This window comes from Thunnus albacares, chromosome 2 (genome assembly GCF_914725855.1).
Source record: "Thunnus albacares chromosome 2, fThuAlb1.1, whole genome shotgun sequence".
In the NCBI taxonomy this organism is placed as follows: Eukaryota; Metazoa; Chordata; class Actinopteri; order Scombriformes; family Scombridae; genus Thunnus; species Thunnus albacares.
In genome coordinates, this window is record NC_058107.1 from 25,678,874 (window position 1) to 25,706,685 (window position 27,812).

The 27,812-nt window shown below is 38.4% G+C and overlaps 4 protein-coding genes across 5 annotated transcripts; all 4 read right to left on the minus strand.

Annotated features, from left to right (window-relative positions):
* Positions 1–3,395: 3,395 nt before the first annotated feature.
* On the minus strand, positions 3,396–5,703 carry LOC122998162 (C-C motif chemokine 28-like). The gene is made up of 3 exons (XM_044374895.1): positions 5,331–5,703; positions 4,595–4,712; positions 3,396–3,834 (listed from the first exon to the last, which is right to left on the minus strand). Exons 1-3 carry the CDS (start codon positions 5,392–5,394, stop codon positions 3,723–3,725), a joined length of 294 nt encoding a protein of 97 aa, XP_044230830.1. The 5' UTR covers positions 5,395–5,703; the 3' UTR covers positions 3,396–3,722.
* Positions 5,704–8,929: 3,226 nt separating this feature from the next.
* On the minus strand, positions 8,930–14,810 carry LOC122998170 (C-C motif chemokine 28-like). Of its 2 annotated transcripts, XM_044374908.1 has the most exons (3): positions 10,721–10,950; positions 9,985–10,102; positions 8,930–9,224 (listed from the first exon to the last, which is right to left on the minus strand). In XM_044374908.1, the coding sequence occupies exons 1-3, from the start codon at positions 10,782–10,784 to the stop codon at positions 9,113–9,115; spliced, it is 294 nt and encodes a 97-aa protein (XP_044230843.1). In that variant the 5' UTR covers positions 10,785–10,950; the 3' UTR covers positions 8,930–9,112. The 2 variants fall into 2 exon arrangements, 1 of the variants encoding a protein (XP_044230843.1); XR_006407362.1 differs by lacking the exons at positions 8,930–9,224; positions 10,721–10,950 and adding an exon at positions 14,571–14,810 and having other exon boundaries at positions 10,006–10,102.
* A 2,153-nt stretch (positions 14,811–16,963) lies between these two features.
* On the minus strand, positions 16,964–19,850 carry LOC122998188 (arginine vasopressin). The gene is made up of 3 exons (XM_044374924.1): positions 18,276–19,850; positions 17,312–17,516; positions 16,964–17,195 (listed from the first exon to the last, which is right to left on the minus strand). The coding sequence occupies exons 1-3, from the start codon at positions 18,393–18,395 to the stop codon at positions 17,059–17,061; spliced, it is 462 nt and encodes a 153-aa protein (XP_044230859.1). The 5' UTR covers positions 18,396–19,850; the 3' UTR covers positions 16,964–17,058.
* A 73-nt stretch (positions 19,851–19,923) lies between these two features.
* On the minus strand, positions 19,924–27,788 carry ubox5 (U-box domain containing 5). The gene is made up of 7 exons (XM_044374914.1): positions 27,655–27,788; positions 25,948–26,011; positions 24,932–25,033; positions 23,633–24,372; positions 22,865–23,499; positions 22,561–22,746; positions 19,924–21,338 (listed from the first exon to the last, which is right to left on the minus strand). Exons 2-7 carry the CDS (start codon positions 25,999–26,001, stop codon positions 21,118–21,120), a joined length of 1,938 nt encoding a protein of 645 aa, XP_044230849.1. The 5' UTR covers positions 26,002–26,011; positions 27,655–27,788; the 3' UTR covers positions 19,924–21,117.
* Positions 27,789–27,812: the final 24 nt, after the last annotated feature.

The window sequence follows — 27,812 nt, forward strand, 5'->3', positions numbered from 1 at the left end:
CCATCCTGGCAGAGAAAATGATGGGAGGAAATCTTGTCCTCGCTTTTTATAGGCTTTTACCAGCCTTTACTTTCACTTTGAGTCTGGTATGCTCCGCTCATGCTCCAACAGGCTCCAACAGGTTTAATAAGCTCGCTTTTAACGAGATTGATTGACAGATACCTGATGAAAGCTCAGCATCTGCCACACCCAGAGTCATGAACAAAGGACATAATACAGGTCACAGGTTAAACAATTATGGTCAAATGGTAGCAAAAAGCAAAATGATGCAAAACGATGATCAAACATCAGTGTGTAAAGGAAAGAGAGAAATAAGACATTGATTTCACTGGAGTAATGATTAGAAGAACAATCCTTCAACCAGAGCCTGTGTTCAAACATCTGAAGCATTTTCCCTGTTCACACTGAATCCTGACCATCCCTCACCTGCTCTGCATTGGCTGACCCTCACCTTCGACAAAAAATAAGGCAAAAGAAATCTTATGTATTTATATTATTCTGCAACATAGTCCTCAAATACTTGTAAAGAAAAACAAACAAACAAATAAATAAATGCTTAATTGATATAAATGAATCCAAGTTGACAAAGATAATGACGTTTCAAGTGTGGCTTCCAAACAATGTTGCATGTTGTGAAATTTTACAGAACATGCAAGCCATACAATATGATGAGTGAAAAAACAATCTAACTTTGGGGGAATTTTTCTGGTTGCACAATAATAGATTGATTTCCTTGGTGTTTATTTTTAAACTGTAACAAATGAAAACATCATCTGTATGCTATTTGGCTTTCATTTTTAAGAACAATAGTCTGCTGAATGGATTTTCACAGAAGACATGTTGACATGTCACAGTAGGTAAAGCAGAGGTGTAATCGAAATGATGGAAGGCTGAATTCCATTTAGCTAATTAAGTTTCAGTTTCCTGGTATTGTGCGTGTCAGCTCCACTGTCATGGCTCAGTGAGACACTTGAATAGAAGAAAATCATCGTTAATGTTACTGCTTTTCCTACTGTGACAGGTCAACATGTCTGTTGTGAAAAAGCTCTATTGACAGCTCACTCCAACTCTTTTGTACTGTGTAACCTGTTATGTTGCTAGACTGGTAATTTCGTCTGCCTCATTTCATTTCAAAACATCACACAGGTTACTGTTAGATAGATCATTTTGGGTGACTTCAACTGTAAATGAATTGGTTTCAAAATGAGCTGAGCAGTACTCTACAATAACTCAGCCATACAAAAATGGGTCATTCTGGGCTCCAAAATGGTCAAAAAGTCATAAAATAGTATTTCTGCTTATTCACTGCACCATAGACAGTAAAAAATATGGAAGTGCCACCGTGTGTTAGATAAGTGAGTATGACATCAAAAAACTATGCATACGTGCATACTATGCATACACATGAAAAAAATCTTCAAAAATAAGTGTACGAAATAGGCCTGTAACTCCACAACAATAGACAATGCAACAGACAGAATGGCAAGGTGCCCACTCCCGAGACCATACATAGCCAAAACAACATCATTTCAAAAAAGAAGCAGAAAACAAGCTCCAGAGTGATAGAGCTTGATTGACAGATTGATTGACAGATACCTGATGAAAGCTCAGCATCTGCCACACCCAGAGTCACGAACAAAGGACATAATGCAGGTCACAGGTTAAACAATTATGGTCAAATGGTAGCAAAAAGCAAAATGATGCAAAACGATGATCAAACATCAGTGTGTAAAGGAAAGAGAGAAATAAGACATTGATTTCACTGTTAAAAAACTATTCATTTTCTTCTGTTAATAACCATTTTTTGGCAACAGTTTGGAGTAATGATTAGAAGAATTTTTCTGGTGGCACAATAATAGATTGACTTCCTTGGTGTTTATTTTGAGACTGAAACAAATGAAAACATCATCTGTATGCTATTTGGCTTTCATTTTTAAGAACAATAATCTGCTGAATGGATTTTCAGGAATTCCATTTGGCTAATTAAGTTTCAGTTTCCTGGTATTGTGCGTGTCAGCTCCACTGTCATGGCTCAGTGAAGAAAATCATCATTAATGTTACTGCTTTTCCTACCGTGACAGGTCAACATGTCTGTTGTGAAAAAGCTCTATTGACAGCTCACTCCAACTCTTTTGTAAATGAATTGGTTTCAAAATGAGCTGAGCAGTACTCTACAATAACTCAGCCATACGAAAATGGGTCATTCTGGGCTCCAAAATGGTCAAAAAGTCATAAAATAGTATTTCTGCTTATTCACTGCACCATAGACTGTATAAAATATGGAAGTGCCACAGTGATGTCACCCATTGGTTTCTGAAGAGTGGTTTTGAAGCTCAAAATGGGCAGCTCTGGCTGTCGCCATCTTAGCAGTGCCTGACTCCATCTCCTGGATAATCCAAAACAAGCGGTAACCCCCGGGGCTGAAAAATGAAGCCAACACGGAAGTGCCAAAAACTGCAGTTCTTCAAATGGCCACTTGAGGCTGGCTCCAAAAGCGAGTCAACCCCCATAGACCCCCATGTTAAAATGTCCAACTTTACAGCAGAAATAAACACATTTGCAGCCTGGTACAAAAAAACAGTTTTGGTCTCTATACCTAATTTCCCCTTTCATTTCACCCTTATTAAACTGTAAAGTTATGTATAATTAAGGGCATGGCTGCTTTGAGTGACAGGAGGTGCCATAACAGGTTATGCTAGCCACTAGCTGTCTGCCAAGCGTCACCTCAGCTATTTCGAGTCCATGTTCGAGTCACTGAACCTGACCTCTCAGCTGTGTTTGTGGTGTTTGTGTCTTTTGAAGAATTTTCCATGCAAATATCGGGCAAATAATATGGCTTGCTGTGCGGTGAATTGTACTAACAGACCGTCTGAGAAGTCTGTGCTCAAATTTTTTTAGGTGAGTGAAATTCTAGTATTATTTTATTTATATGTTAGCACTTGAGGTGGCAAAAAATCTTAAATTCATGTTCTTCCTTCAACCCCTATTTCAATGTCCTATTGTTTTTTTTACCACATAAAGAATACAGGTGCAGTATATCAGACTTGCAGCCTTGTTTCTGAGAAGAAATCCAGAGAGAGTTCATTGTTCACTGTTGCTTTGAATTTATTGCAAAATAAACAGAGAACAAGATCGAACAAAGAAAGTCAATTTTACTTTCATTTATAGAAAGCTCGAGAGTTGCATCTCTAAGGGTACGTTACAGTATTTTTCAATTTCTTGGATATATATAAAGTTCCTTCTATAGTCTTTGAGTGCTCTCATTGGTCAGTCTAGTGTTATGACAAAGAATTAACACGGACTATCTCCATTAAATTAAACTCAGCATCATCTGACTGTGTTTCCTGGCGTAGTTAGAAAACAACCAGCACCAAAGAATGTCCCTGTTGTTTACATTATTTTGACCACACAGATATACTTGTATTTTATTTTCAAAAAGCAACATTGTTGTGACCAAAACGTCTCTCTCGATAGTTTGATTACATTTGAAGGCACACCCAAAAAATGAAATAAAATGAAACAAATAAACAAACAAAATATCACATTTTATAGAGATTTATTTCACTTTTAAGGAGTTAAATCAGGATATTTTGCATAATTGACAAAAAGAAACAAACAGGATAGCTTCTGTATGTTGCAAGCTCTTGAAAACACCAACTGTGGAAACCCTGGTAACAAATATCAAATATCAAAGGGAAAGACTTTCTTTTTTACTCCACAACTCAGTAAGTTGCTCTGCGCTTGTTCTGTGTCCTCTGCCGCTGAATCCACGTCAGATGTCTCCTCACTATGGGATAAGCACATATGGGCTTAGCCATGCCCTCTACGTAAAGTCTATGGACCCACAAAGAAAGAAAGTTTCAGTTTTAGATAATTGCAAGGATATACTATAAACAGTACTGTGCAAACGTTTTAGGCTCTGTTTACATTCTTATCCATCAGTTAATTGATGGGAAAAAAATTATTTGTAGCATTATTTTTCAAAGCATCCTCCCTTTAGGAAGGAGAAACAAACTTCAGGCACTCATGCGTGGAGCAGGAATAAAAAACACCAGGATTAAGTTAAAAACCTTTATTCAATCATGGCTACTTGCAATAAAAAATGACCAGTTTTGACCTTAAAGGTCTTCATCAGGGGACAAAAGGGTGAACAAATATCAAGCAAACAGTACTCAAAAAGCATTCTGCACAAAAATGGAAAATAAATGACCAAACCAACATCAAAATTACATACGTCAAATCATCTCCAAGACACTCAATTACTTAAAATATATGACCATATACATGAACTCAAATACATCTGTACAAAAAATAAGGTCTGTATGTTTAGACCCTCTCTATCTTATGGTGTTTGGGAATGTTTTTTAATGTTTTAGGATCTAGAGGTTTACCTTTACTTTTAGTGTCTAAAACTTCTGCACAGTACTGTATATGTATGAGCATAATGAAACCATAAAATAAAGGCATTAACTAATGTGAACACTGTATCTGCATGCTCTTTTTGGCTGTCTTTGTCCCTCACTAGGTATAGACAATGAAATCTACTTCAAAATCACTTCAATCATTTAGCTTATTGTTGACCTCAATCACTTACATCAGTGCAGAAATGTCACAGGCACCGTTGCGTTTCTGCACCTCCGTTCTTTGAACCTTCTCCAGGATTCGTACAGGAATGATCCTTCTTGGCTTGACACAGCATTTTGGGATGCCAGCTACAATTTGGGATTAAAATCCATTGTAAAAAAATAAAATAAAATAACAGAATATGGTTATCAATAATAATTATATTCCTAAATGTGTTCAAGAATGATAACAAAAAGGACAAATAAACTTATATCTCCCAAAAGAAACTTTTTTCAGCATTGAAGAAAAACTTGAGAATTGATCTTCCCATTATTGCTGCTTAGCTTTGTACAAAACAATTTCAGTAGTTTACCTTTTTTCTCAAGAGCACCACATACTATATGGGACTTGTTGGGTTTGACAGAGAATAAAAATAAAACAATGATAACTATGAATTTTTATGCTCGACAACTAAAAACTGAACAGGACTGAAAGTTTTTGGTTGAGCAGTCATGGCTGCACATTGCCAGTTAAATTGATTGGAAACATCGGTTGAAAGTCAACATGTTGAAACAGGTTTAATATTATCCCTCTCATTTAAGGTTGTAAACCTAAAACGCAGCTACATGAGCCAAACACTCTACATCTCATACTTTCCCTTCAACACACAAATAAATGAACACAAACATGAACTCAGCTACTGTTTATAACAATACAAAACTAAACTTATTCAGTTAAAGTCAATGTCATGAAACTGGGGTCTTTACCGTCAGTGGTGGTGATGGCCAAAGCACACAGACACACAATCACGAACACAACTTTCAGATCCATCCTGGCAGAGAAAATGATGGGAGGAAATCTTGTCCTCGCTTTTTATAGGCTTTTACCAGCCTTTACTTTCACTTTGAGTCTGGTATGCTCCGCTCATGCTCCAACAGGCTCCAACAGGTTTAATAAGCTCGCTTTTAACGAGATTGATTGACAGATACCTGATGAAAGCTCAGCATCTGCCACACCCAGAGTCATGAACAAAGGACATAATACAGGTCACAGGTTAAACAATTATGGTCAAATGGTAGCAAAAAGCAAAATGATGCAAAACGATGATCAAACATCAGTGTGTAAAGGAAAGAGAGAAATAAGACATTGATTTCACTGGAGTAATGATTAGAAGAACAATCCTTCAACCAGAGCCTGTGTTCAAACATCTGAAGCATTTTCCCTGTTCACACTGAATCCTGACCATCCCTCACCTGCTCTGCATTGGCTGACCCTCACCTTCGACAAAAAATAAGGCAAAAGAAATCTTATGTATTTATATTATTCTGCAACATAGTCCTCAAATACTTGTAAAGAAAAACAAACAAACAAATAAATAAATGCTTAATTGATATAAATGAATCCAAGTTGACAAAGATAATGACGTTTCAAGTGTGGCTTCCAAACAATGTTGCATGTTGTGAAATTTTACAGAACATGCAAGCCATACAATATGATGAGTGAAAAAACAATCTAACTTTGGGGGAATTTTTCTGGTTGCACAATAATAGATTGATTTCCTTGGTGTTTATTTTAAAACTGTAACAAATGAAAACATCATCTGTATGCTATTTGGCTTTCATTTTTAAGAACAATAGTCTGCTGAATGGATTTTCACAGAAGACATGTTGACATGTCACAGTAGGTAAAGCAGAGGTGTAATCGAAATGATGGAAGGCTGAATTCCATTTAGCTAATTAAGTTTCAGTTTCCTGGTATTGTGCGTGTCAGCTCCACTGTCATGGCTCAGTGAGACACTTGAATAGAAGAAAATCATCGTTAATGTTACTGCTTTTCCTACTGTGACAGGTCAACATGTCTGTTGTGAAAAAGCTCTATTGACAGCTCACTCCAACTCTTTTGTACTGTGTAACCTGTTATGTTGCTAGACTGGTAATTTCGTCTGCCTCATTTCATTTCAAAACATCACACAGGTTACTGTTAGATAGATCATTTTGGGTGACTTCAACTGTAAATGAATTGGTTTCAAAATGAGCTGAGCAGTACTCTACAATAACTCAGCCATACAAAAATGGGTCATTCTGGGCTCCAAAATGGTCAAAAAGTCATAAAATAGTATTTCTGCTTATTCACTGCACCATAGACAGTAAAAAATATGGAAGTGCCACCGTGTGTTAGATAAGTGAGTATGACATCAAAAAACTATGCATACGTGCATACTATGCATACACATGAAAAAAATCTTCAAAAATAAGTGTACGAAATAGGCCTGTAACTCCACAACAATAGACAATGCAACAGACAGAATGGCAAGGTGCCCACTCCCGAGACCATACATAGCCAAAACAACATCATTTCAAAAAAGAAGCAGAAAACAAGCTCCAGAGTGATAGAGCTTGATTGACAGATTGATTGACAGATACCTGATGAAAGCTCAGCATCTGCCACACCCAGAGTCACGAACAAAGGACATAATGCAGGTCACAGGTTAAACAATTATGGTCAAATGGTAGCAAAAAGCAAAATGATGCAAAACGATGATCAAACATCAGTGTGTAAAGGAAAGAGAGAAATAAGACATTGATTTCACTGTTAAAAAACTATTCATTTTCTTCTGTTAATAACCATTTTTTGGCAACAGTTTGGAGTAATGATTAGAAGAATTTTTCTGGTGGCACAATAATAGATTGACTTCCTTGGTGTTTATTTTGAGACTGAAACAAATGAAAACATCATCTGTATGCTATTTGGCTTTCATTTTTAAGAACAATAATCTGCTGAATGGATTTTCAGGAATTCCATTTGGCTAATTAAGTTTCAGTTTCCTGGTATTGTGCGTGTCAGCTCCACTGTCATGGCTCAGTGAAGAAAATCATCATTAATGTTACTGCTTTTCCTACCGTGACAGGTCAACATGTCTGTTGTGAAAAAGCTCTATTGACAGCTCACTCCAACTCTTTTGTAAATGAATTGGTTTCAAAATGAGCTGAGCAGTACTCTACAATAACTCAGCCATACGAAAATGGGTCATTCTGGGCTCCAAAATGGTCAAAAAGTCATAAAATAGTATTTCTGCTTATTCACTGCACCATAGACTGTATAAAATATGGAAGTGCCACAGTGATGTCACCCATTGGTTTCTGAAGAGTGGTTTTGAAGCTCAAAATGGGCAGCTCTGGCTGTCGCCATCTTAGCAGTGCCTGACTCCATCTCCTGGATAATCCAAAACAAGCGGTAACCCCCGGGGCTGAAAAATGAAGCCAACACGGAAGTGCCAAAAACTGCAGTTCTTCAAATGGCCACTTGAGGCTGGCTCCAAAAGCGAGTCAACCCCCATTGACCCCCATGTTAAAATGTCCAACTTTACAGCAGAAATAAACACATTTGCAGCCTGGTACAAAAAAACAGTTTTGGTCTCTATACCTAATTTCCCCTTTCATTTCACCCTTATTAAACTGTAAAGTTATGTATAATTAAGGGCATGGCTGCTTTGAGTGACAGGAGGTGCCATAACAGGTTATGCTAGCCACTAGCTGTCTGCCAAGCGTCACCTCAGCTATTTCGAGTCCATGTTCGAGTCACTGAACCTGACCTCTCAGCTGTGTTTGTGGTGTTTGTGTCTTTTGAAGAATTTTCCATGCAAATATCGGGCAAATAATATGGCTTGCTGTGCGGTGAATTGTACTAACAGACCGTCTGAGAAGTCTGTGCTCAAATTTTTTTAGGTGAGTGAAATTCTAGTATTATTTTATTTATATGTTAGCACTTGAGGTGGCAAAAAATCTTAAATTCATGTTCTTCCTTCAACCCCTATTTCAATGTCCTATTGTTTTTTTTACCACATAAAGAATACAGGTGCAGTATATCAGACTTGCAGCCTTGTTTCTGAGAAGAAATCCAGAGAGAGTTCATTGTTCACTGTTGCTTTGAATTTATTGCAAAATAAACAGAGAACAAGATCGAACAAAGAAAGTCAATTTTACTTTCATTTATAGAAAGCTCGAGAGTTGCATCTCTAAGGGTACGTTACAGTATTTTTCAATTTCTTGGATATATATAAAGTTCCTTCTATAGTCTTTGAGTGCTCTCATTGGTCAGTCTAGTGTTATGACAAAGAATTAACACGGACTATCTCCATTAAATTAAACTCAGCATCATCTGACTGTGTTTCCTGGCGTAGTTAGAAAACAACCAGCACCAAAGAATGTCCCTGTTGTTTACATTATTTTGACCACACAGATATACTTGTATTTTATTTTCAAAAAGCAACATTGTTGTGACCAAAACGTCTCTCTCGATAGTTTGATTACATTTGAAGGCACACCCAAAAAATGAAATAAAATGAAACAAATAAACAAACAAAATATCACATTTTATAGAGATTTATTTCACTTTTAAGGAGTTAAATCAGGATATTTTGCATAATTGACAAAAAGAAACAAACAGGATAGCTTCTGTATGTTGCAAGCTCTTGAAAACACCAACTGTGGAAACCCTGGTAACAAATATCAAATATCAAAGGGAAAGACTTTCTTTTTTACTCCACAACTCAGTAAGTTGCTCTGCGCTTGTTCTGTGTCCTCTGCCGCTGAATCCACGTCAGATGTCTCCTCACTATGGGATAAGCACATATGGGCTTAGCCATGCCCTCTACGTAAAGCCTATGGACCCACAAAGAAAGAAAGTTTCAGTTTTAGATAATTGCAAGGATATACTATAAACAGTACTGTGCAAACGTTTTAGGCTCTGTTTACATTCTTATCCATCAGTTAATTGATGGGAAAAAAATTATTTGTAGCATTATTTTTCAAAGCATCCTCCCTTTAGGAAGGAGAAACAAACTTCAGGCACTCATGCGTGGAGCAGGAATAAAAAACACCAGGATTAAGTTAAAAACCTTTATTCAATCATGGCTACTTGCAATAAAAAATGACCAGTTTTGACCTTAAAGGTCTTCATCAGGGGACAAAAGGGTGAACAAATATCAAGCAAACAGTACTCAAAAAGCATTCTGCACAAAAATGGAAAATAAATGACCAAACCAACATCAAAATTACATACGTCAAATCATCTCCAAGACACTCAATTACTTAAAATATATGACCATATACATGAACTCAAATACATCTGTACAAAAAATAAGGTCTGTATGTTTAGACCCTCTCTATCTTATGGTGTTTGGGAATGTTTTTTAATGTTTTAGGATCTAGAGGTTTACCTTTACTTTTAGTGTCTAAAACTTCTGCACAGTACTGTATATGTATGAGCATAATGAAACCATAAAATAAAGGCATTAACTAATGTGAACACTGTATCTGCATGCTCTTTTTGGCTGTCTTTGTCCCTCACTAGGTATAGACAATGAAATCTACTTCAAAATCACTTCAATCATTTAGCTTATTGTTGACCTCAATCACTTACATCAGTGCAGAAATGTCACAGGCACCGTTGCGTTTCTGCACCTCCGTTCTTTGAACCTTCTCCAGGATTCGTACAGGAATGATCCTCCTTGGCCTGACACAGCATTTTGGGATGCCAGCTACAATTTGGGATTAAAATCCATTGTAAAAAAATAAAATAAAATAACAGAATATGGTTATCAATAATAATTATATTCCTAAATGTGTTCAAGAATGATAACAAAAAGGACAAATAAACTTATATCTCCCAAAAGAAACTTTTTTCAGCATTGAAGAAAAACTTGAGAATTGATCTTCCCATTATTGCTGCTTAGCTTTGTACAAAACAATTTCAGTAGTTTACCTTTTTTCTCAAGAGCACCACATACTATATGGGACTTGTTGGGTTTGACAGAGAATAAAAATAAAACAATGATAACTATGAATTTTTATGCTCGACAACTAAAAACTGAACAGGACTGAAAGTTTTTGGTTGAGCAGTCATGGCTGCACATTGCCAGTTAAATTGATTGGAAACATCGGTTGAAAGTCAACATGTTGAAACAGGTTTAATATTATCCCTCTCATTTAAGGTTGTAAACCTAAAACGCAGCTACATGAGCCAAACACTCTACATCTCATACTTTCCCTTCAACACACAAATAAATGAACACAAACATGAACTCAGCTACTGTTTATAACAATACAAAACTAAACTTATTCAGTTAAAGTCAATGTCATGAAACTGGGGTCTTTACCGTCAGTGGTGGTGATGGCCAAAGCACACAGACACACAATCACGAACACAACTTTCAGATCCATCCTGGCAGAGAAAATGATGGGAGGAAATCTTGTCCTCGCTTTTTATAGGCTTTTACCAGCCTTTACTTTCACTTTGAGTCTGGTATGCTCCGCTCACAATGAGCTGGTGGCACAATAATAGATTGACTTCCTTGGTGTTTATTTTGAGATGCTAGACTGGTAATTTTGTCTGCCTCATTTCATTTCAAAACATCACACAGGTTACTGTTCAGATCTACTGTGTAGATCATTTTGGGTGACTTCAACTGTAAATGAATTGGTTTCAAAATGAGCTGAGCACAATGAGCTGGTGGCACAATAATAGATTGACTTCCTTGGTGTTTATTTTGAGATTGAAACAAATGAAAACATCACCTGTATACTATTTGGCTTTCATTTTTAAGAACAATAATCTGCTGAATGGATTTTCAGGAATTCCATTTAGCTAATTAAGTTTCAGTTTCCTGGTATTGTGCGTGTCAGCTCCACTGTCATGGCTCAGTGAGACACTTGAATAGAAGAAAATCATCGTTAATGTTACTGCTTTTCCTACCGTGACAGGTCAACATGTCTGTTGTGAAAAAGCTCTATTGACAGCTCACTCCAACTCTTTTGTAAATGAATTGGTTTCAAAATGAGCTGAGCAGTACTCTACAATAACTCAGCCATACAAAAATGGGTCATTCTGGGCTCCAAAATGGTCAAAAAGTCATAAAATAGTATTTCTGCTTATTCACTGCACCATAGACAGTAAAAAATATGGAAGTGCCACCGTGTGTTAGATAAGTGAGTATGACATCAAAAAACTATGCATACGTGCATACTATGCATACACATGAAAAAAATCTTCAAAAATAAGTGTACGAAATAGGCCTGTAACTCCACAACAATAGACAATGCAACAGACAGAATGGCAAGGTGCCCACTCCCGAGACCATACATAGCCAAAACAACATCATTTCAAAAAAGAAGCAGAAAACAAGCTCCAGAGTGATAGAGCTTGATTGACAGATTGATTGACAGATACCTGATGAAAGCTCAGCATCTGCCACACCCAGAGTCACGAACAAAGGACATAATGCAGGTCACAGGTTAAACAATTATGGTCAAATGGTAGCAAAAAGCAAAATGATGCAAAACGATGATCAAACATCAGTGTGTAAAGGAAAGAGAGAAATAAGACATTGATTTCACTGTTAAAAAACTATTCATTTTCTTCTGTTAATAACCATTTTTTGGCAACAGTTTGGAGTAATGATTAGAAGAATTTTTCTGGTGGCACAATAATAGATTGACTTCCTTGGTGTTTATTTTGAGACTGAAACAAATGAAAACATCATCTGTATGCTATTTGGCTTTCATTTTTAAGAACAATAATCTGCTGAATGGATTTTCAGGAATTCCATTTGGCTAATTAAGTTTCAGTTTCCTGGTATTGTGCGTGTCAGCTCCACTGTCATGGCTCAGTGAAGAAAATCATCATTAATGTTACTGCTTTTCCTACCGTGACAGGTCAACATGTCTGTTGTGAAAAAGCTCTATTGACAGCTCACTCCAACTCTTTTGTAAATGAATTGGTTTCAAAATGAGCTGAGCAGTACTCTACAATAACTCAGCCATACAAAAATGGGTCATTCTGGGCTCCAAAATGGTCAAAAAGTCATAAAATAGTATTTCTGCTTATTCACTGCACCATAGACTGTAAAAAATATGGAAGTGCCACCGTGATGTCACCCATTGGTTTCTGAAGAGTGGTTTTGAAGCTCAAAATGGGCAGTTCTGGCTGTCGCCATCTTAGCAGTGCCTGACTCCATCTCCTGGATAATCCAAAACAAGCGGTAACCCCCGGGGCTGAAAAATGAAGCCAACACGGAAGTGCCAAAAACTGCAGTTCTTCAAATGGCCACTTGAGGCTGGCTCCAAAAGCGAGTCAACCCCCATAGACCCCCATGTTAAAATGTCCAACTTTACAGCAGAAATAAACACATTTGCAGCCTGGTACAAAAAAACAGTTTTGGTCTCTATACCTAATTTCCCCTTTCATTTCACCCTTATTAAACTGTAAAGTTATGTATAATTAAGGGCATGGCTGCTTTGAGTGACAGGAGGTGCCATAACAGGTTATGCTAGCCGCTAGCTGTCTGCCAAGCGTCACCTCAGCTATTTCGAGTCCATGTTCGAGTCACTGAACCTGACCTCTCAGCTGTGTTTGTGGTGTTTGTGTCTTTTGAAGAATTTTCCATGCAAATATCGGGCAAATAATATGGCTTGCTGTGCGGTGAATTGTACTAACAGACCGTCTGAGAAGTCTGTGCTCAAATTTTTTTAGGTGAGTGAAATTCTAGTATTATTTTATTTATATGTTAGCACTTGAAGTGGCAAAAAATCTTAAATTCATGTTCTTCCTTCAACCCCTATTTCAATGTCCTATTGTTTTTTTACCACATAAAGAATACAGGTGCAGTATATCAGACTTGCAGCCTTGTTTCTGAGAAGAAATCCAGAGAGAGTTCATTGTTCACTGTTGCTTTGAATTTATTGTAAAATAAACATAATAAAAATAAGATGTAGTTATTTCAGTGTCCTTAATATTTAACTGTAGGGTTGCAGATTGCATTCACCAGCAGACGTATTTACAGGGCTGAGGCTGAGGTCAAAGACAGTATTTACTGTAACCCACTCTCTCCCAGATCTGGGGAGGATGCACACTTTACTTACAAACATAAATGTGAAAAAAAGAAGAAAAAATCTGTAAATCACAGAAATAAAAATAAACTTAAATGTGGCTCCTACAGCCATAATTAGCAGGTATCGATGTTTGCAGTCACCATACCTGGCTTTTTAGCTTAGCTCATTCAATAGCTAACTAGCCAGCTAATGAATTAGGCTTGGGTTAGCCTTTGAGCAAGACGCCACAGATATTAAACCGGCATGCACTGAAGTCAAAACATAACGGAGAAGTGTTAGAATTTAGGGTGATAGTATGGAACAAAAGTCGTCTGTGTGAGGTTGGAAAATAAAGGTCCATCACGTTAGTTAGCTAACATTATACAATGTTAATGTTAAACTTGTCATATGGGCAAAATACCGTTAATATAGCCTAACGTTAATGCTAGACTTGTCTAGGTACATTAAAAACTAGTTAACTGTGCGCAACTGCAATTAGGAGTGTGTAACTTAAAAATATTAATGTCACATTTCAGCATGGTTCCAGAAATAACGTTAACCTAGATGTTGCAATATGTTACTGGTTGAGCTGGAGTTGGTAATTAATATAAAATTTGACAGCCAACGAATTAATATCATTACTGAAACAGGCGTTTTAAGATTATTACACTCCAGAAACTGACTGATTGTGATCGGCTGTGGGCTGAAACATTGACACATAACGTTACGCCTGCATTTCAGGAGGAATTGTGCGAAGTAGCTTCACATTTACTAAGACTATATTGAAAGTTTGATATTGATTAATGTGTTGCTATGTGTGACTACAGTGAAAACTAAGCTTGTCTGTTGCATTCAATTTTTTTTTTCGTTGTTGTCCTTAACACTTAGAGAACCTATTAAATTTATATCAAGTGTGTGTTACATAAGTGAGTATGACATTAAAAAACTATACATATGTGCATACTATGCATACACATGAAAAATAAGTGTACAAAATAGGCCTGTAACTCCACAACAATAGACAATGCAACAGACAGAATGGCAAGGTGCCCACTCCCGAGACCACACACAGCCAAAACAACATCATTTCAAAAAAGAAGCAGAAAACAAGCTCCAGAGTGATAGCAGAACATAGCTTACCCCTTTTGTTTTTCCTGTTGGTAGTCCAAAGGTCATAATAAGCATACATTTCACAACAAAACCCCAGCCAATTGCTCCCCGACCACAGCGTGTTGCTCTCCGATCACAGCTCACTGAGCCTACCGGTGTTGGTAAAAAAAGTTGTCAGTTTGTGGGTTGGGTCAGGTTTGGGTGGTTTATTAACACGTATTTGTGCGGTGTGGATTGGCTCTCAGCGCAGCAGGACCCTCTGTATGTGTGTTTGTGTGTGAGCAAGCGAGCACATGTACATACATCAGTGGGGTGGGGTGGGGGGTGGGGCTGACTGAATGGGAATGAGAGATGCTTTACTGAAACTAAATGTGCACCGTCTGCATACACATGCATTAATATCTCTACGTCCACTGGATTAAAATGGAGGCTGTGCCTTTTATTTACCTGTTGCCATGGTGAATCGTAGTATCGGAACTCCATGCTTTCTCAAACAGACTTGTTGTTAGTGTAAAACAAAACCAAAAAGGTAATGCAAAACAAAAAAGGAGCCACCACATGAACAAAAATATGTTTTTCCCCAATTGTTTATTTATACATTGAGAAATTAAAGGGGACATATTATGCTTTTTGAGGTTTTCTGTTATTTATATACTGTTATAATGTCGGATATCTATGTTAAACATGGTCAAAGTTCCAAAACTCGAGGTTAATGTATGTAGAAATGCTCCCTGCAAGTCAAAACCCGGAGCTTCAACCTGCTCTAAACGCTGCATTTTTGACGTTTTTTTCTACTTTGCCAACAAGCTGACGGCGGCTCGTCACGCATACCCATCGATAGTAGTCTGTTCTATAGCCTTTGTTGCTAAGGTTGTTGCTAAGGGTTTTTCCATGTGTTGTTTGCTTTGTCCACTCTCATATTTTGGATCAGATTCTGGCTCCAATATGTACAGATGTATTTAAGAAGTTGACATTTCAAGTAAAGAACGAGATAAAGTAGTGACATCTTACTACTACAGTTTGTTTCATGGTTTGTATATGTAACCTCTGGAGCGGCTGAAAGTCTCCCGAGAGGCAGTTTCCAAGAGCTGGCCAATCAGAAGAGAGTGAGCTCCTTGGGAGGGGGGGCCTTAAAGAGACAGGAGCTTAAACGGCCTGTTTCAGATAGAGGCTGAACTGAGGGGCTACATAAAGAGCCATTATAAGATAAATAATGAGTTTTTTGAACTGTAAATCATGCAAATATATTTCAGTAGAACCCCAGATTAAAAATATAGACCTGTCAATGTGCATAATATGTCCCCTTTAAACTATGTAAATTTAAAAACTGGAAAAACCAAGATGTTCTAAAACTTCTAGCCAGTAGTGTATAATCTGCATCACTGCTGCAACATGGGCTAGAAACAAATAACTATACAGTGTGCAATACAGTGATTTGAAACTCAAAGGAAGCACAACAAATTTCCGAGAAAAGTTTTCCAATATGCCACACAATCAGTCAAAAAAGGTATCTGTCAACATATGGGAGAACCTACATCTGTTTCCAGCTGGATGTGGAACATAAACTGCTACCGCATAGTGTCCTGGCAGAAACATGAGCTTTCAACCATCACCACCCACAAAAAAATATGACGATAATAATTCACTGTCTTTCATCTACTCAATTTGGACATGTTGAAACAAAATTGAGTAAAAACTGTGATGAATGTCTGTGCTGACATTATCGGTATTTGCTGGACTACTCAAATGATTTACAAGAACGGTGGCGTGTGAAAAAACTGTGTCTTGTGTCTGGAAAATGAAGACCTTGGGGCAAGTTCAAGGGGTTGAAACCTATGACAGTTATTGCTGATTTCTCAATAATACATTCCTTTCACTCTCACTCACTTCCCCTCACACACACACACACACACTCACTCATACACGCATGCATAGGACGGTTTAAGCAGTTAACCAACAGAGAATTAGCAACAGGTTATATCAGTGACTCCACCATTAAAGGTAATTATTTTGAGCCTGGGAATAAGAAAAGCAGACGACAGAAGCTTTTTTGGCAGTGATATGTCTATTGTTTTCCCCTTGTTCAATATACAGTAATATTTCTACTACACAAGAAGTAACTGCTCAAGCATTGTCAGCAACCTTTATCTCCTATCTCTGACTTATTTACAGTGTTTTCTGCTATAACTCTTATTTGAACTGGAGCATTGAGGTGTGTAATATCTTCTCATTTAGAATAAAATTTGTTTACAGTATGTGCATTAGTATATACATTTCTAAGGTCAGAACAAACATGATATCTACTCATGATTCCTCTCCCCCAGAATCTAAATAATGCAAGCTGTCTTTTCAGATACAGAATTAGCACAGCAGTAGGGGTTAAGAGAGATCAAAGTATGACTTGGCATTTTATTGGTTTAAGGTTTGATTCTCAAGGCTTATAGTGGAACAGGGAGGATGTTCATTTCTGTTGCACCTCTGGGCCCTGAGGAGCAGAGGGACCTCCGGAGATACAGTATCAGTACTCAGTCTGTCCTCTGGTGGCCACATGCAGCAGACGCAGCAGCAGCTCTGTAGGTGAGCTCCCTGCAGAGCCGTGGGCTGGTTCCGAGGCCTCGTTCTCCCCCAGGCAGTCAGAGTCCACCGCGCAGCTCTCTGTCAAAGACGAGAGGGAGGGAGAAGAAGAAAGGAAAATAACTTTATTCAAACTGCCCATTCATACCGTATTAACACTACTAAACATGTAAAATATTTACAGTCAGATGCTGTACCTGAGTTACAGCAGAGTCCTGAAGCAGCGCAGTGTCCACCCTCAGATCCGCAGGGTCTCCCTCCTGTCTGGCAGGGGGTGAGCAGGTAGTTCTCCTCCATGCAGTGAGCTGTTTCTGGGGAGCCCAGCAGGCAGCCGAGGCCCTCCCCGCAGCAAATACTGGGACCAAAGCAGCGGCCCCTGTCCCCAGGGCCACATGGCATGCACTACAGGAAGAATTGCATAGATATAACCCTTTTCTCAGGTGCGACAAAACAATTTAACTATTTTTTGAAAAGTGAACTGGCCAATGTGACATTCATTCTGGCGAAACATTTCTGATGTTCTCTAATCTATCCTGAGAACTACTTTGGATGTTTGGAAATACATAAACTCTTCCTCCACATACAACATTGATGATGGACATGTTATTAGACAAAAAGCTGATCCATAATTACAGGAAAACATCAAATCTTTTCAGAAATGACTGCATGCACTGATTTCTGCTGTGCACATGTATCTCACTACAGTATTAATCATAAAATTATTGTGGAAAAAATAATACAAAAAACACTTTTTGAGCATCAAACAATGCAGTTTTATGATCAACAATACAGTGCAACATATACTCACATTTTGTATGAAGCAAACATATATAATATATTTGTACATAGCCTAACTTTATGCTTTTTACCTATTATACTATTTTTCATTTCGCCAATATTTTAATACTTTTCCTCCAAATCATTTTCCTTAACAGTGCAAAAGTAAAAATAGGTGAGTTATACCTTACCTCTTTACAGTTAGATAATTTAAAGACTGGTAATGGTAACACATTATCTTATGAAGTTAACATAGATATAGCTTTCCTTATCATACTGTATGATTTTAAATGAAGTTTGTTAATTTCCAGTTCAACATTTCCAAAGTCGTAAAAACAAAGAAAGAAAGTCAACGATGACCTCTCATCTGAAAGTGGTCCTCACCTGTCTGATTCCAGACTCCGACAGCGCTCGTTTGCCTCCTCGGGGGCAGTTCTGGATGTAACAGGCGGAGGAGAGGGCAAGGAGTCCCAGGACACACAAGGGGAGCATGGAGTAAGGCATCGCTGCTGGTTTAGATGAGCGCCGTGGACCTGGAGTTCCTCCGCCTGGTGGGTGTCTGACGGATGTCCCGGTCGACTCCTCACTTATAAGCAGATATGGACATCATCTGACAAAGCGACTGACACTTGGATCTGACGTCAGTGTCGTGCAAGTTCTCCTCCCGCGTGCCCGAAGGCCATCGGCGTGCGCGTGGCGTGTGCGCGAGAGGTCGCAGCAGATATGCCTCTGCATCAGATGTGTGCTATCTAACAAATCTACACAAGAAAACAGCGATGACAACAGGAGATGCCTTTTCTGTATTCAAGACTGCGCCACACTTATTGGAGCAACTTTTCTGAATAATTTGAGCCTCGGTGTTAGATGGCAGTAGGGGCACACACTAAAAATGGCATTACATGAACAATTAATTGTAGTTTGTGGACAACTAATTAGATTTAAGCACTGATTAAGTACATTTAATGATGATCATGCACAGTACAGCTGCTCATCACTGTAGACAGACAGTTTTGACTTGTCACATGAAGTCAACTGTGCTTGCATCATGCCAACCTTAAGGTCACACAAATTATCCCTTTGGCGTAATTTAAGACTTAATAAGCCAAAAAAGATTAGCATTTGAAATAAACATAAGTCTTTTCCGCTCATTATTCTGTTCTGCGTCTAGCTGCATGCTTAGGGTTGTATCTCACCTATTAGCTGTTGTCGTGATGCTGATTAACAGGTAAATTATAAATGGCAAAAACTGAGCATCAGGGCAGCGGGGAAAGGTGTGAAGGAGTTCATTAATTACAGTCACAGCTTTCAAGCTTGATATTTCAATATATACAAGATGAGGTGTCTCTGTGCGTTACTGTACTGAACAAAAGAAAAAGTTTAATAAAATATCTTTAAAAAAATGATTAAATCTCTCCTGAAGTGCACACACGTCACAAGCTGTGACATAAAATTCATGTTTGATGGCAGTTTGACAGTAATAATAAGTCATTTTTTTCCTACTGATTAATATAACTAAAGTGCTTTATCTACCACCAAGATTAACCTGATGATTTATCCGTCTCTCTTTCACATGCAGAAAACTGATTTTTGGGGCACCCTGGTGGCCTAATGGTTAAGGTGCACACCGTATAAATGCATCGCCCACAGTTCGATTTCCTGCTGGGAGACACTTGTTGCATGTCACACTCTTCTCTCTCCTGCCTTGTTTCCTGTCTCACTACACTGACTCTCAAATAAAGGCAAGATGCAAAAAAAAAAAAAGAAAACCGATTCCAGTCTTTGCTCTCACTGAGCGGATACAGGATCATGACCTTGCTTAAGCTTAATGTTGTCAGGGAAACCAACATATAAATTATGCTGTATGTGATTGCAAAGTCCAATAAATACTGTTTTTTTCCCCCCTGACTTTGGTCTGTTTAACCCTTTCATCGACACAATGGCACACAAAAGAGTGATTAGGGCGAAGTGTTAAGAGGCAGAAAATGCAGAGATGGGCAAGGACACTCAGAAGGACATGCAGTATAACCTCTGCTGGAAACCACTGTGTGTATAGTTTATTATTTAACACTGAAGGGAACATTTATAGTGAACATGGAGGAAAAATATAGGAAATAAAACTACATACATAATCCAGTGGGTGACAGTGCCATAACAGAAACTTGACTGAATTATATTAACAAATTCAACCAGATTCCATACATCAATGCTGCCTGATTAACATTTGCCATTCAAATACATAATATGGGATTTCATTCCAACATGTACAGAACATATAAAAAAAGTAGTAAAAAAATAATCCATCATCTGTTCCAATTATTACATTTTTTACCTGCATTTACCCTTTTAAAGCAACAAAAATGATGCAAGAGTGACAGGAATGTATAATGGTTAAGAAAGTGAAGAGAGGCTGGACCTGCGATAAGGACAAGGCTAACATGACATCCGGAGGTCAGCTGATCAGCTTAGCCTGACCCTGTCTGTTTCATCACAATGACCACGCAGCCTTGGTCTACCTGATTTCCACTTTAATTCTCATGGCCTCTTGCTCTCAGCTTTTTTGTCCCCGAAACCTTTCTTTGTGCATCCTCAAAACATCTTACAAATGATGTGTACATAAGCTGCAGAACCAAGGCTGCAGCTACACTCTATGAAAAGGCAAAGAAAGGAGAACAAGATTTTCTTTTTTTTTTTTTTTTTTACCATCTTTTACAGATGGTTTTTAAAGCTCTTTGTATAAGTCATGTCCTTTCCTTGCCTGTGACCATTAAAAACAGAACTCTGATCTACTTACTGTTATGTCACTTGTATCAGGGACAATTCTGGTAGACTTGTAAACAAAGCACGTATAACAGCAAATGAGAAATAAAAGAAATACTACAATGAATTGACATGAAATGACTGTAGAATGTACAGAACTTGACAAATAAAAGATGAAGACTGTAATTCAGGTAGTTACTATAAACTTGGCAAATGTTTAAAGAATTTTCATCCGCAGCAGTTGTATAATACGACAACCATGAGAAACATGACTCATCTGTTAAGATATATCAAAGAGGTAGCGTCAAACCGAGTTCATAATCTATAAATAAAATCCATCTAGGATCTGTTTTTAGGCTGTAAAACTAAAACACCACATTTCAAATACAATTCTGTCTTCACCTTGAGGACACTCCCCCGCATTTCTTCACAGGCCTTTAAGGTTTGTCTTTTTTTTTTACGCCATCTGTCAGTGATGCACACGTGTGATATCACTGCGAGAGATCGGGCTTCGGCAGGCAGGGCATAAGATGTGATTGGATGTAACTGTGGTGACAGAGTTTAGTGGTTGTGATCCCCTCCGCAGGCAGGCACGGCAGAGCAAGTGACCACAGGTTAGTTGGTAGACGGGTGATGCCGATGTGGAGTAAACGGAAACAACGCAGGAACACGCGGAGCACGTTTTCTCACCTGGCAAGCAAACGTGAGGGAGAACGTTAGCAAAGAGTCAACAGATTTATATTCATTTAACAGGCATCAATTTCAAATTCTCAGACACAGCTGTGTGTTGCTCATTTGTGTTTTTCAGTGCATTTCAGGAGTTTTACTTTTTAGTGTACTGCCTTTCTCAACCAAATAGATCCTCAGTTTTTGATTTCCTGCAACCCTGAATGCTTCTCAACAATTAATCGACCATTGAACAGTGATAGTGATTCTAACAGTCTATCAAAAAAGTAAGAGAGGTTTTCCAGTTCAGAAAAAAAGTCAACATGGCTTGTGGTTGCAATAAATTTCAGTCACTCCAAGCTCCTGAAAATGTAACAAGACTTAGAGCTAAATTAGCTTGTCAGCATGCTAACATGCTCACAATGACGATATTAATATGCTGATATTTAGCAGGTATAATGTTGTTGTTAATATTTTGTCCCAAGTGAATTTTACCTTTGTCTAGCCCAGACTTTTCCTATTGTACAAATCATGATTGAATGAAATTAAATAACATAAAATCCTGTTTGATAATATGATAGTGTTTTGGTATCTGAGCTAAAATTCAGTCAGTGATATTTAATATATTATTTTTATGTAACTATGTAAAAGACATTGTGTTGCTTAATATAAAAGGATATAAGTGTGGTCAGCTTACAGAGTTGCTAGAATGGCATTATTCAGATTGAAATCTGGTTCCTCCTGTGATATCTTGTCCACAACAAGGACAGCTACCACCGCTTTTCTGAAATTATCATCCATTGTTTATCAGCTGATGAAGATCAGTGTCATATCAGTTGCCTACACACCATTTAAGAGGGTTTCCCCGCCTTTGCTGCTACGTAACAAGCTGCACGCTGGCACGGCCAAATGGAGTGCTGCTATTGATAAAGCAATGGAAGAGGAGCTGCGTGCTCTAATGTGAGCAAACCAACACAAATGCTTTGTGCAAACTCAAAAGGGTGTCTTGAACACACTTGGCATAAAGATGGAAGCATATATCATATTATTATAATGCAGAAGTGGTTCAAAAAATATCTTCTTTTTTTTTACTGGGCAACTGTTTTAATCCATTGTAAATGTCATAGAACCAAACTATGCAAAAAAGCAAAGCTCTAAAGCCACTTTTTCCTTTTTTTGAAACACAATATTTTGTTAATGTTTTGTTTGCCAAAAGTGATTCACAGTGGATTTATACAAATCATACCTGTTGGCATGCTTGAACTGCCTGCAGTCTGGCACTGCTGTGAGCTGTCAAGTGACTCAGAGTCAGGAGTAACTTGTTGCTGCAATGACAGATTTGAGGTGAAGGAAGGTCGGCCTCTCAGGGCGGAGAAGAGGGCCTCGTCCAGGCTGGCTGACAAACGCTGCTCATGAGAGCTGCAGCTAGGAACTGAGGAAGAACGGTGACGAAGCAAACATCCACAAACAGACATGTCAGCAGGAAAAAAGACAAACACACACAAATACAAAAAGACACACATATGTTTAAAGAAAACGTCTATTCTCACCTGAGGCTGTATCATTTCTTGGTCTTTTTGTTTGAGGTAGTAGTTGCTTCTCAGCTGTCAACTCTTCTGTTGACTCTTTAAGAAATCCACTTAGATCTCGTTTCTTCCTCCTATCAAACTCTAATTTGCTATCTTTGGTAAGAGGCTGGGCGTCACATGTGTAATTCCCATTTCCTGATGAATGTCCTGATTCAGTTTCTTCTATTTGTGTAGTCCTGTTTGTGTTACTGGTGCCAGCATTATACTGAATAGTCTTACTGTTTACAGAGCTTTTACTGGGAAATGGAGAGTTGTTTTGGGACTCTCTTTCTACCACAGAAGCAATGAGCCTTGAGGGCTCTGGATTCTCTCGCTCCCCTTGTCTCCCCAACATCCTGTCCCTCCACACATTGCCACTTTGCAGGATGAAGTGGTCAATGCGGCTTTTCAGCTGGGGATTGGGGAGAGGCTGGGAGGTCGCAGTGAACGGGACACTAGTGAAAGGGTCGTTTGGGGGTCGACCCCAGGTGGCTTCCCTCTTCTGGTACTCCTCCAGGGTAGCATTGTCTACTGACACACCACTGGGCAGCAGCATGGGCAGCGTCATTACCTCCTGAGTTATGGGGTCAAGGAACTCTTCCGGGATCGAATGATTGCTAGAGACAGACAAAAAACCAGAGAATTACCAACATTACAAGAATTTTTTTTATCTGTTATCTTTCACACATTTATAAAAGAGGAAGGAAGGAGACTGAGACCAGAATGTTACAGTGATTCATGAATACACACCTTGGAGTTGTTGTTGCTTGCAGTTGCTGTTTAGTCTGACTGACAGAGGGGCCAAAAAATGCAGGTCGTGGCAGTCGTCTTTCACTGGTCTCATGCGCTCTTTTGATTTTCTCCACTTCTTCTGCGGGGCAGCAGCGAGCAGGTTGTCCCCAAACAGACAAAGCCTTGAGCCCCAGTGCAGAGGCAGCACCGCCAAGTGGCACAGTCACACGAAGTTGCGTAACAGAGCCTAATGAAAGCAGACCCCGGTTCCACAACTCCTCCTGCCGACAGTTGGCAGGTTGCGGAGGCGGAGCGGAGAGGAACGGAGGCCGGGGACAAAAATGTGAACGCGAGAAACAGATTTGGGTTTCCTCCCTCAGCTCGCAACGACCTACCAGTTTAAACTCAGCCTCAGAACTACTGGATTGAGTGTTTGACTGAGCACGCTCTTTGGACTTCCGATCCAGAGCCTCTTCACCCCAACTTTGGGCTTGAACACTCCACTGCTGTCCGTTAAACTGGTGAGATTTATTACCACATGCTTGTTCTTTTTCCCGGTTCTGTACCTGCATATGCATTTGTTCCTTTCGCTGGCCCTGTTCGTGGCCTTGACCCTTGCCATAATTCAGGGAAGGTAGCGGATCAGAGCTGGTGCTGATCTCTAGTTTCTTGCAGGCTTGTCCTCGATCCATACCCCAGGGCCACAGCTCCACATCCACCCTGCACAGCTCCACCTGGAAGCCAAACTTCAATGTCACCTGAGAGGAATGGACCAAGAATGGATGTTAATGATGGGGATTAATATAGAAATTTTACCATGGGGTTTTGCTGTTGCTATGGAGCCAAAAGCCTGTAGATTCTGAATGTTATAAATACATAAATGAATAAATATTAAGATGTAAAAAATATAGTTTGAGTAGCAGGAATGTAGTTAGGTTAAAAGCAAAGCAGCTACTGGATATAAGAGGATATTTACAAACCTTTAACACCAATATATCTACAGTTTGTTACAATATAAGACAGAAGAAGTCATAAATCTGCTACTGTAGCCACCTCCCTCCTCTCATACATCTGGTGTAAGAGAAGAATTTTAGTTTGGACACAAACAAGTCTCACTTGCGCTACACAAGGTAAAGATGATGGGAAGAGGAGGATGAAGACCATGCTATAATATGAGACAAACAAGCTACACATCCCTCAGTTGTTATAGAGACTCATTCTCATTTGAGTTAAATGGGGTCACACTTCAGTCTGTTGATATGTGAAGTTAAGTGTATCTTAAGTTAAGTCTACCCAAGTACAACAGTATCATCTCACCTGTACTGGTGGACGTAGGAAGTACTCCAGCTTAAAGCCCCGCCTCCGGAGAGCAGGGTCGGCCGACACGAGGTTTGTAACATCATACCCATCTGCACACAGCTGTAGTTGAGAAACAAATCAAACAGGAATTAGAAATATGCAGTGGAAGCAAACAGAAATTAAAGGTCCCCAGCCAGAATCAAAGCCGGAAACTCACATGTCATTTTAACCACAATACCAATTTTCTAAATAGAACTGGTCAATGTTTCTGTTGTAATACATGACAAAACTCTCATGTGTCTATCAGGCTAAACTGGTTTACAACAAAGATTTGCAAGTGTTTAGGTACGTTAATAATACCTCACAAAAAAGCTTTAATACTGGACAAACTTTTGAAAAAAAAGAAAATGTTTTGAACCTCGTCTCATTCGAAATGTGTCTCGGCCAAGAGCACAACATTTACATCAGACTCAACAATATATGATATTCTACAAAACTGAGTAAAACTTAACAGAGAGTGAAAAATGATAACATGAAGGACGATGACACAAAGGTGAGGCTGTAGAGGAGTAAAAAAAAACAACTGAAGAACTCTTGAAAGAGTGAAATAACATCTTCGAGTGTAGTGAAAATAGAGCGACGATCAGATAACAAAATACTAATAAAAAGAACACGACAAGGTTAGCGGTGATTCAGTCTCCCACACGCCACTTTGTCCCTCTGCTTCTTTATTTCCACATCTTCGACCTCCATCTCCATCCTTTGCCATGTTGTGTTTATGTATGTTGATTCTTCCTGTCCGTCTCAACACATATCAGACCTATTTTTCTTTAACTTTTGAAGAGGTGAAAATAAGTGGAACAGTGCTCGCATAAGACACCACTTGAGTGTATTTATTTGGGTTTGTTGCCTGTTTTATGCTCTAACTGATTGTTTCTGACAGTGGTTGCTTGTCACCTGAGTGCTGCAGCAGTACAAACTGGTCAAGTTGAACAAGGTACAGTTATGTGACAGGTTAACAAAATGTGACGCACCTTGTTGCAATGGATTGTTGTACTGAAATGTGGCAGGCAGAGATTCACGACCATATTCTCCAACCTGAGAGGAAACAAATTGATTTTAGACCTATACACATTCCCTTGCGTCACTTACAGGTCAAGGAAAAAATATGGCATTCAGTGAATACAACTGTTCAGCACTGACTCACTATGGTACACCACTCTGTCCTACGTTATTAGAAGGTAATCATATCTTTTGTGTTTTACACCTGTGAGTTCACAAGACCGTTGACCTCACAACTATGTGACCTTCATAGACTGATTCACTGTTCATCTGAACAGTGGGATCAAGGAGGCAAGCTCATACAAGATCATTTTGTTCAGTACAGACAGTGATGGGAAAGAGTCATTTCCACTTCACATGATATTTGAAATCTGGCTGGTTAAATACATATAAATATAAATATCAATAATTACTTGAGTATTTCCATGTAATGCTATTTTATACTTCCACTCCACTACATTTCACAGGGAAATATTGTACTTTCTACTCTACTACATTTATTTGACAGTTTTAGTTCCTTTTCCGATGAAAATTGCGTGTGTAGTCGGGGTGACATTTCAGATATCTACGAGTTGTTAACAGCTCCACCAAATAGTGATTTTTCCCTCTAAACTTCTCACAGTTTAATTTCAATTAATGTTCAAATGATCCAATATTTCACCAAAAATCAAAGATTAGAGAAAAAGTCCAAAAACTGAAAACAAATCTGTGTATCAGAACTTTGTTTTTTCTTCTTTTCTCTCCCAGTAATCATCTCACAACCCCTCAGATAAATCTGGTGACCCTTTGGAGGGGCCCAAACCCTAGGCTGAGAACCACTGGACTAAACTAACTAACTATATGTAAAGTAGTTGAAACCAGCTCCACCTCCAGCAGCTACAACAGTAACATGCTGCTTACACACTGATGCTTCAGTATTAATAATTTAATGATGTCACATATAATAATATATCAGTCAGAGGGACGAATTAAGTACTTTTACTGTAATACTACTGTGATATTTAAAGTACATTTTGCTGCAAATACTAACATACTTTTTCTTAAGTAGGATTTTTCATGCAGGACTTTTACTTATGGAGTATTTTTACATTACTGTATTGGTACTTTTACTTAAGACCTGAATACTTCTTCCACTACACAGTTGTGGACGACACGAAACGGTTAATTAGTCGATTGAAAAAACGTAATGATTAACAGCAATTAGGTTATCGATAAGTTGCTTAATTTATCAAAGGAACCTTCCAATCATGTTAGCTTGTTAAATGTAGTTAAAGTTGGATTCAGGGAAATTTTATCTGACATTTTATAGTCCAATTAATTGAGAAAATAGTTGCCAGGTTGATGGATAATGAAAATAATGGTTAACTGCAGCCCTAACTACATTATTTACATATAGGCTAACTGAGTGCTGTAATGGACTCTGTCTTTAAACTGCTACTAACGTACATTTCAAGATACATTTTAGTTTCTATTATTGAAAAATATTCTTGTCCCCTTATGTTTGAGCCTCACATATACCGTTAAAGCTAGTTTATGTACATATCGTTCATATGATGGAAAAATAAATTATTCAAATATAGCTAGCAATATTGTGTTGGCTGATAATACTGAGGCTGAACCAGACTGACAATATTAACTTTAGATTAACAAACTAAAGCAACTGAAAAACCTTATTTTACCTGGTTGTTGACAAACTTCGCTAATGTTGACAGTTTTTTTTTTACTCCTGTGGTCAACTTTAGAAGATAACTAATGGCTAGTGTGTTAGCCACTGGTTAGCTTAGCCAGAACAACTAAGGAAGCTGAAAAGGGACAAACTTTATAAATGCGAACTGTG

Coding starts and splice junctions, on each gene's coding strand:
- LOC122998162 (XM_044374895.1), bottom strand. CDS start 5,394: ATGGATCTGAAAGTTGTGTTCGTGATTGTGTGTCTGTGTGCTTTGGCC. Junction 4,713..5,330: donor GGCCATCACCACCACTGACG/GTAAAGACCCCA, acceptor CCCAAATTGTAG/CTGGCATCCCAAAATGCTGT. Junction 3,835..4,594: donor TGTGACATTTCTGCACTGAT/GTAAGTGATTGA, acceptor GTGGGTCCATAG/ACTTTACGTAGAGGGCATGG.
- LOC122998170 (XM_044374908.1), bottom strand. CDS start 10,784: ATGGATCTGAAAGTTGTGTTCGTGATTGTGTGTCTGTGTGCTTTGGCC. Junction 10,103..10,720: donor GGCCATCACCACCACTGACG/GTAAAGACCCCA, acceptor CCCAAATTGTAG/CTGGCATCCCAAAATGCTGT. Junction 9,225..9,984: donor TGTGACATTTCTGCACTGAT/GTAAGTGATTGA, acceptor GTGGGTCCATAG/GCTTTACGTAGAGGGCATGG.
- LOC122998188 (XM_044374924.1), bottom strand. CDS start 18,395: ATGCCTTACTCCATGCTCCCCTTGTGTGTCCTGGGACTCCTTGCCCTC. Junction 17,517..18,275: donor CGGAGTCTGGAATCAGACAG/GTGAGGACCACT, acceptor TTCTTCCTGTAG/TGCATGCCATGTGGCCCTGG. Junction 17,196..17,311: donor AGGACTCTGCTGTAACTCAG/GTACAGCATCTG, acceptor CGTCTTTGACAG/AGAGCTGCGCGGTGGACTCT.
- ubox5 (XM_044374914.1), bottom strand. CDS start 26,001: ATGGTCGTGAATCTCTGCCTGCCACATTTCAGTACAACAATCCATTGC. Junction 25,034..25,947: donor CAACAATCCATTGCAACAAG/GTGCGTCACATT, acceptor TCTCAACTACAG/CTGTGTGCAGATGGGTATGA. Junction 22,747..22,864: donor AAGAAATGATACAGCCTCAG/GTGAGAATAGAC, acceptor GTTCTTCCTCAG/TTCCTAGCTGCAGCTCTCAT.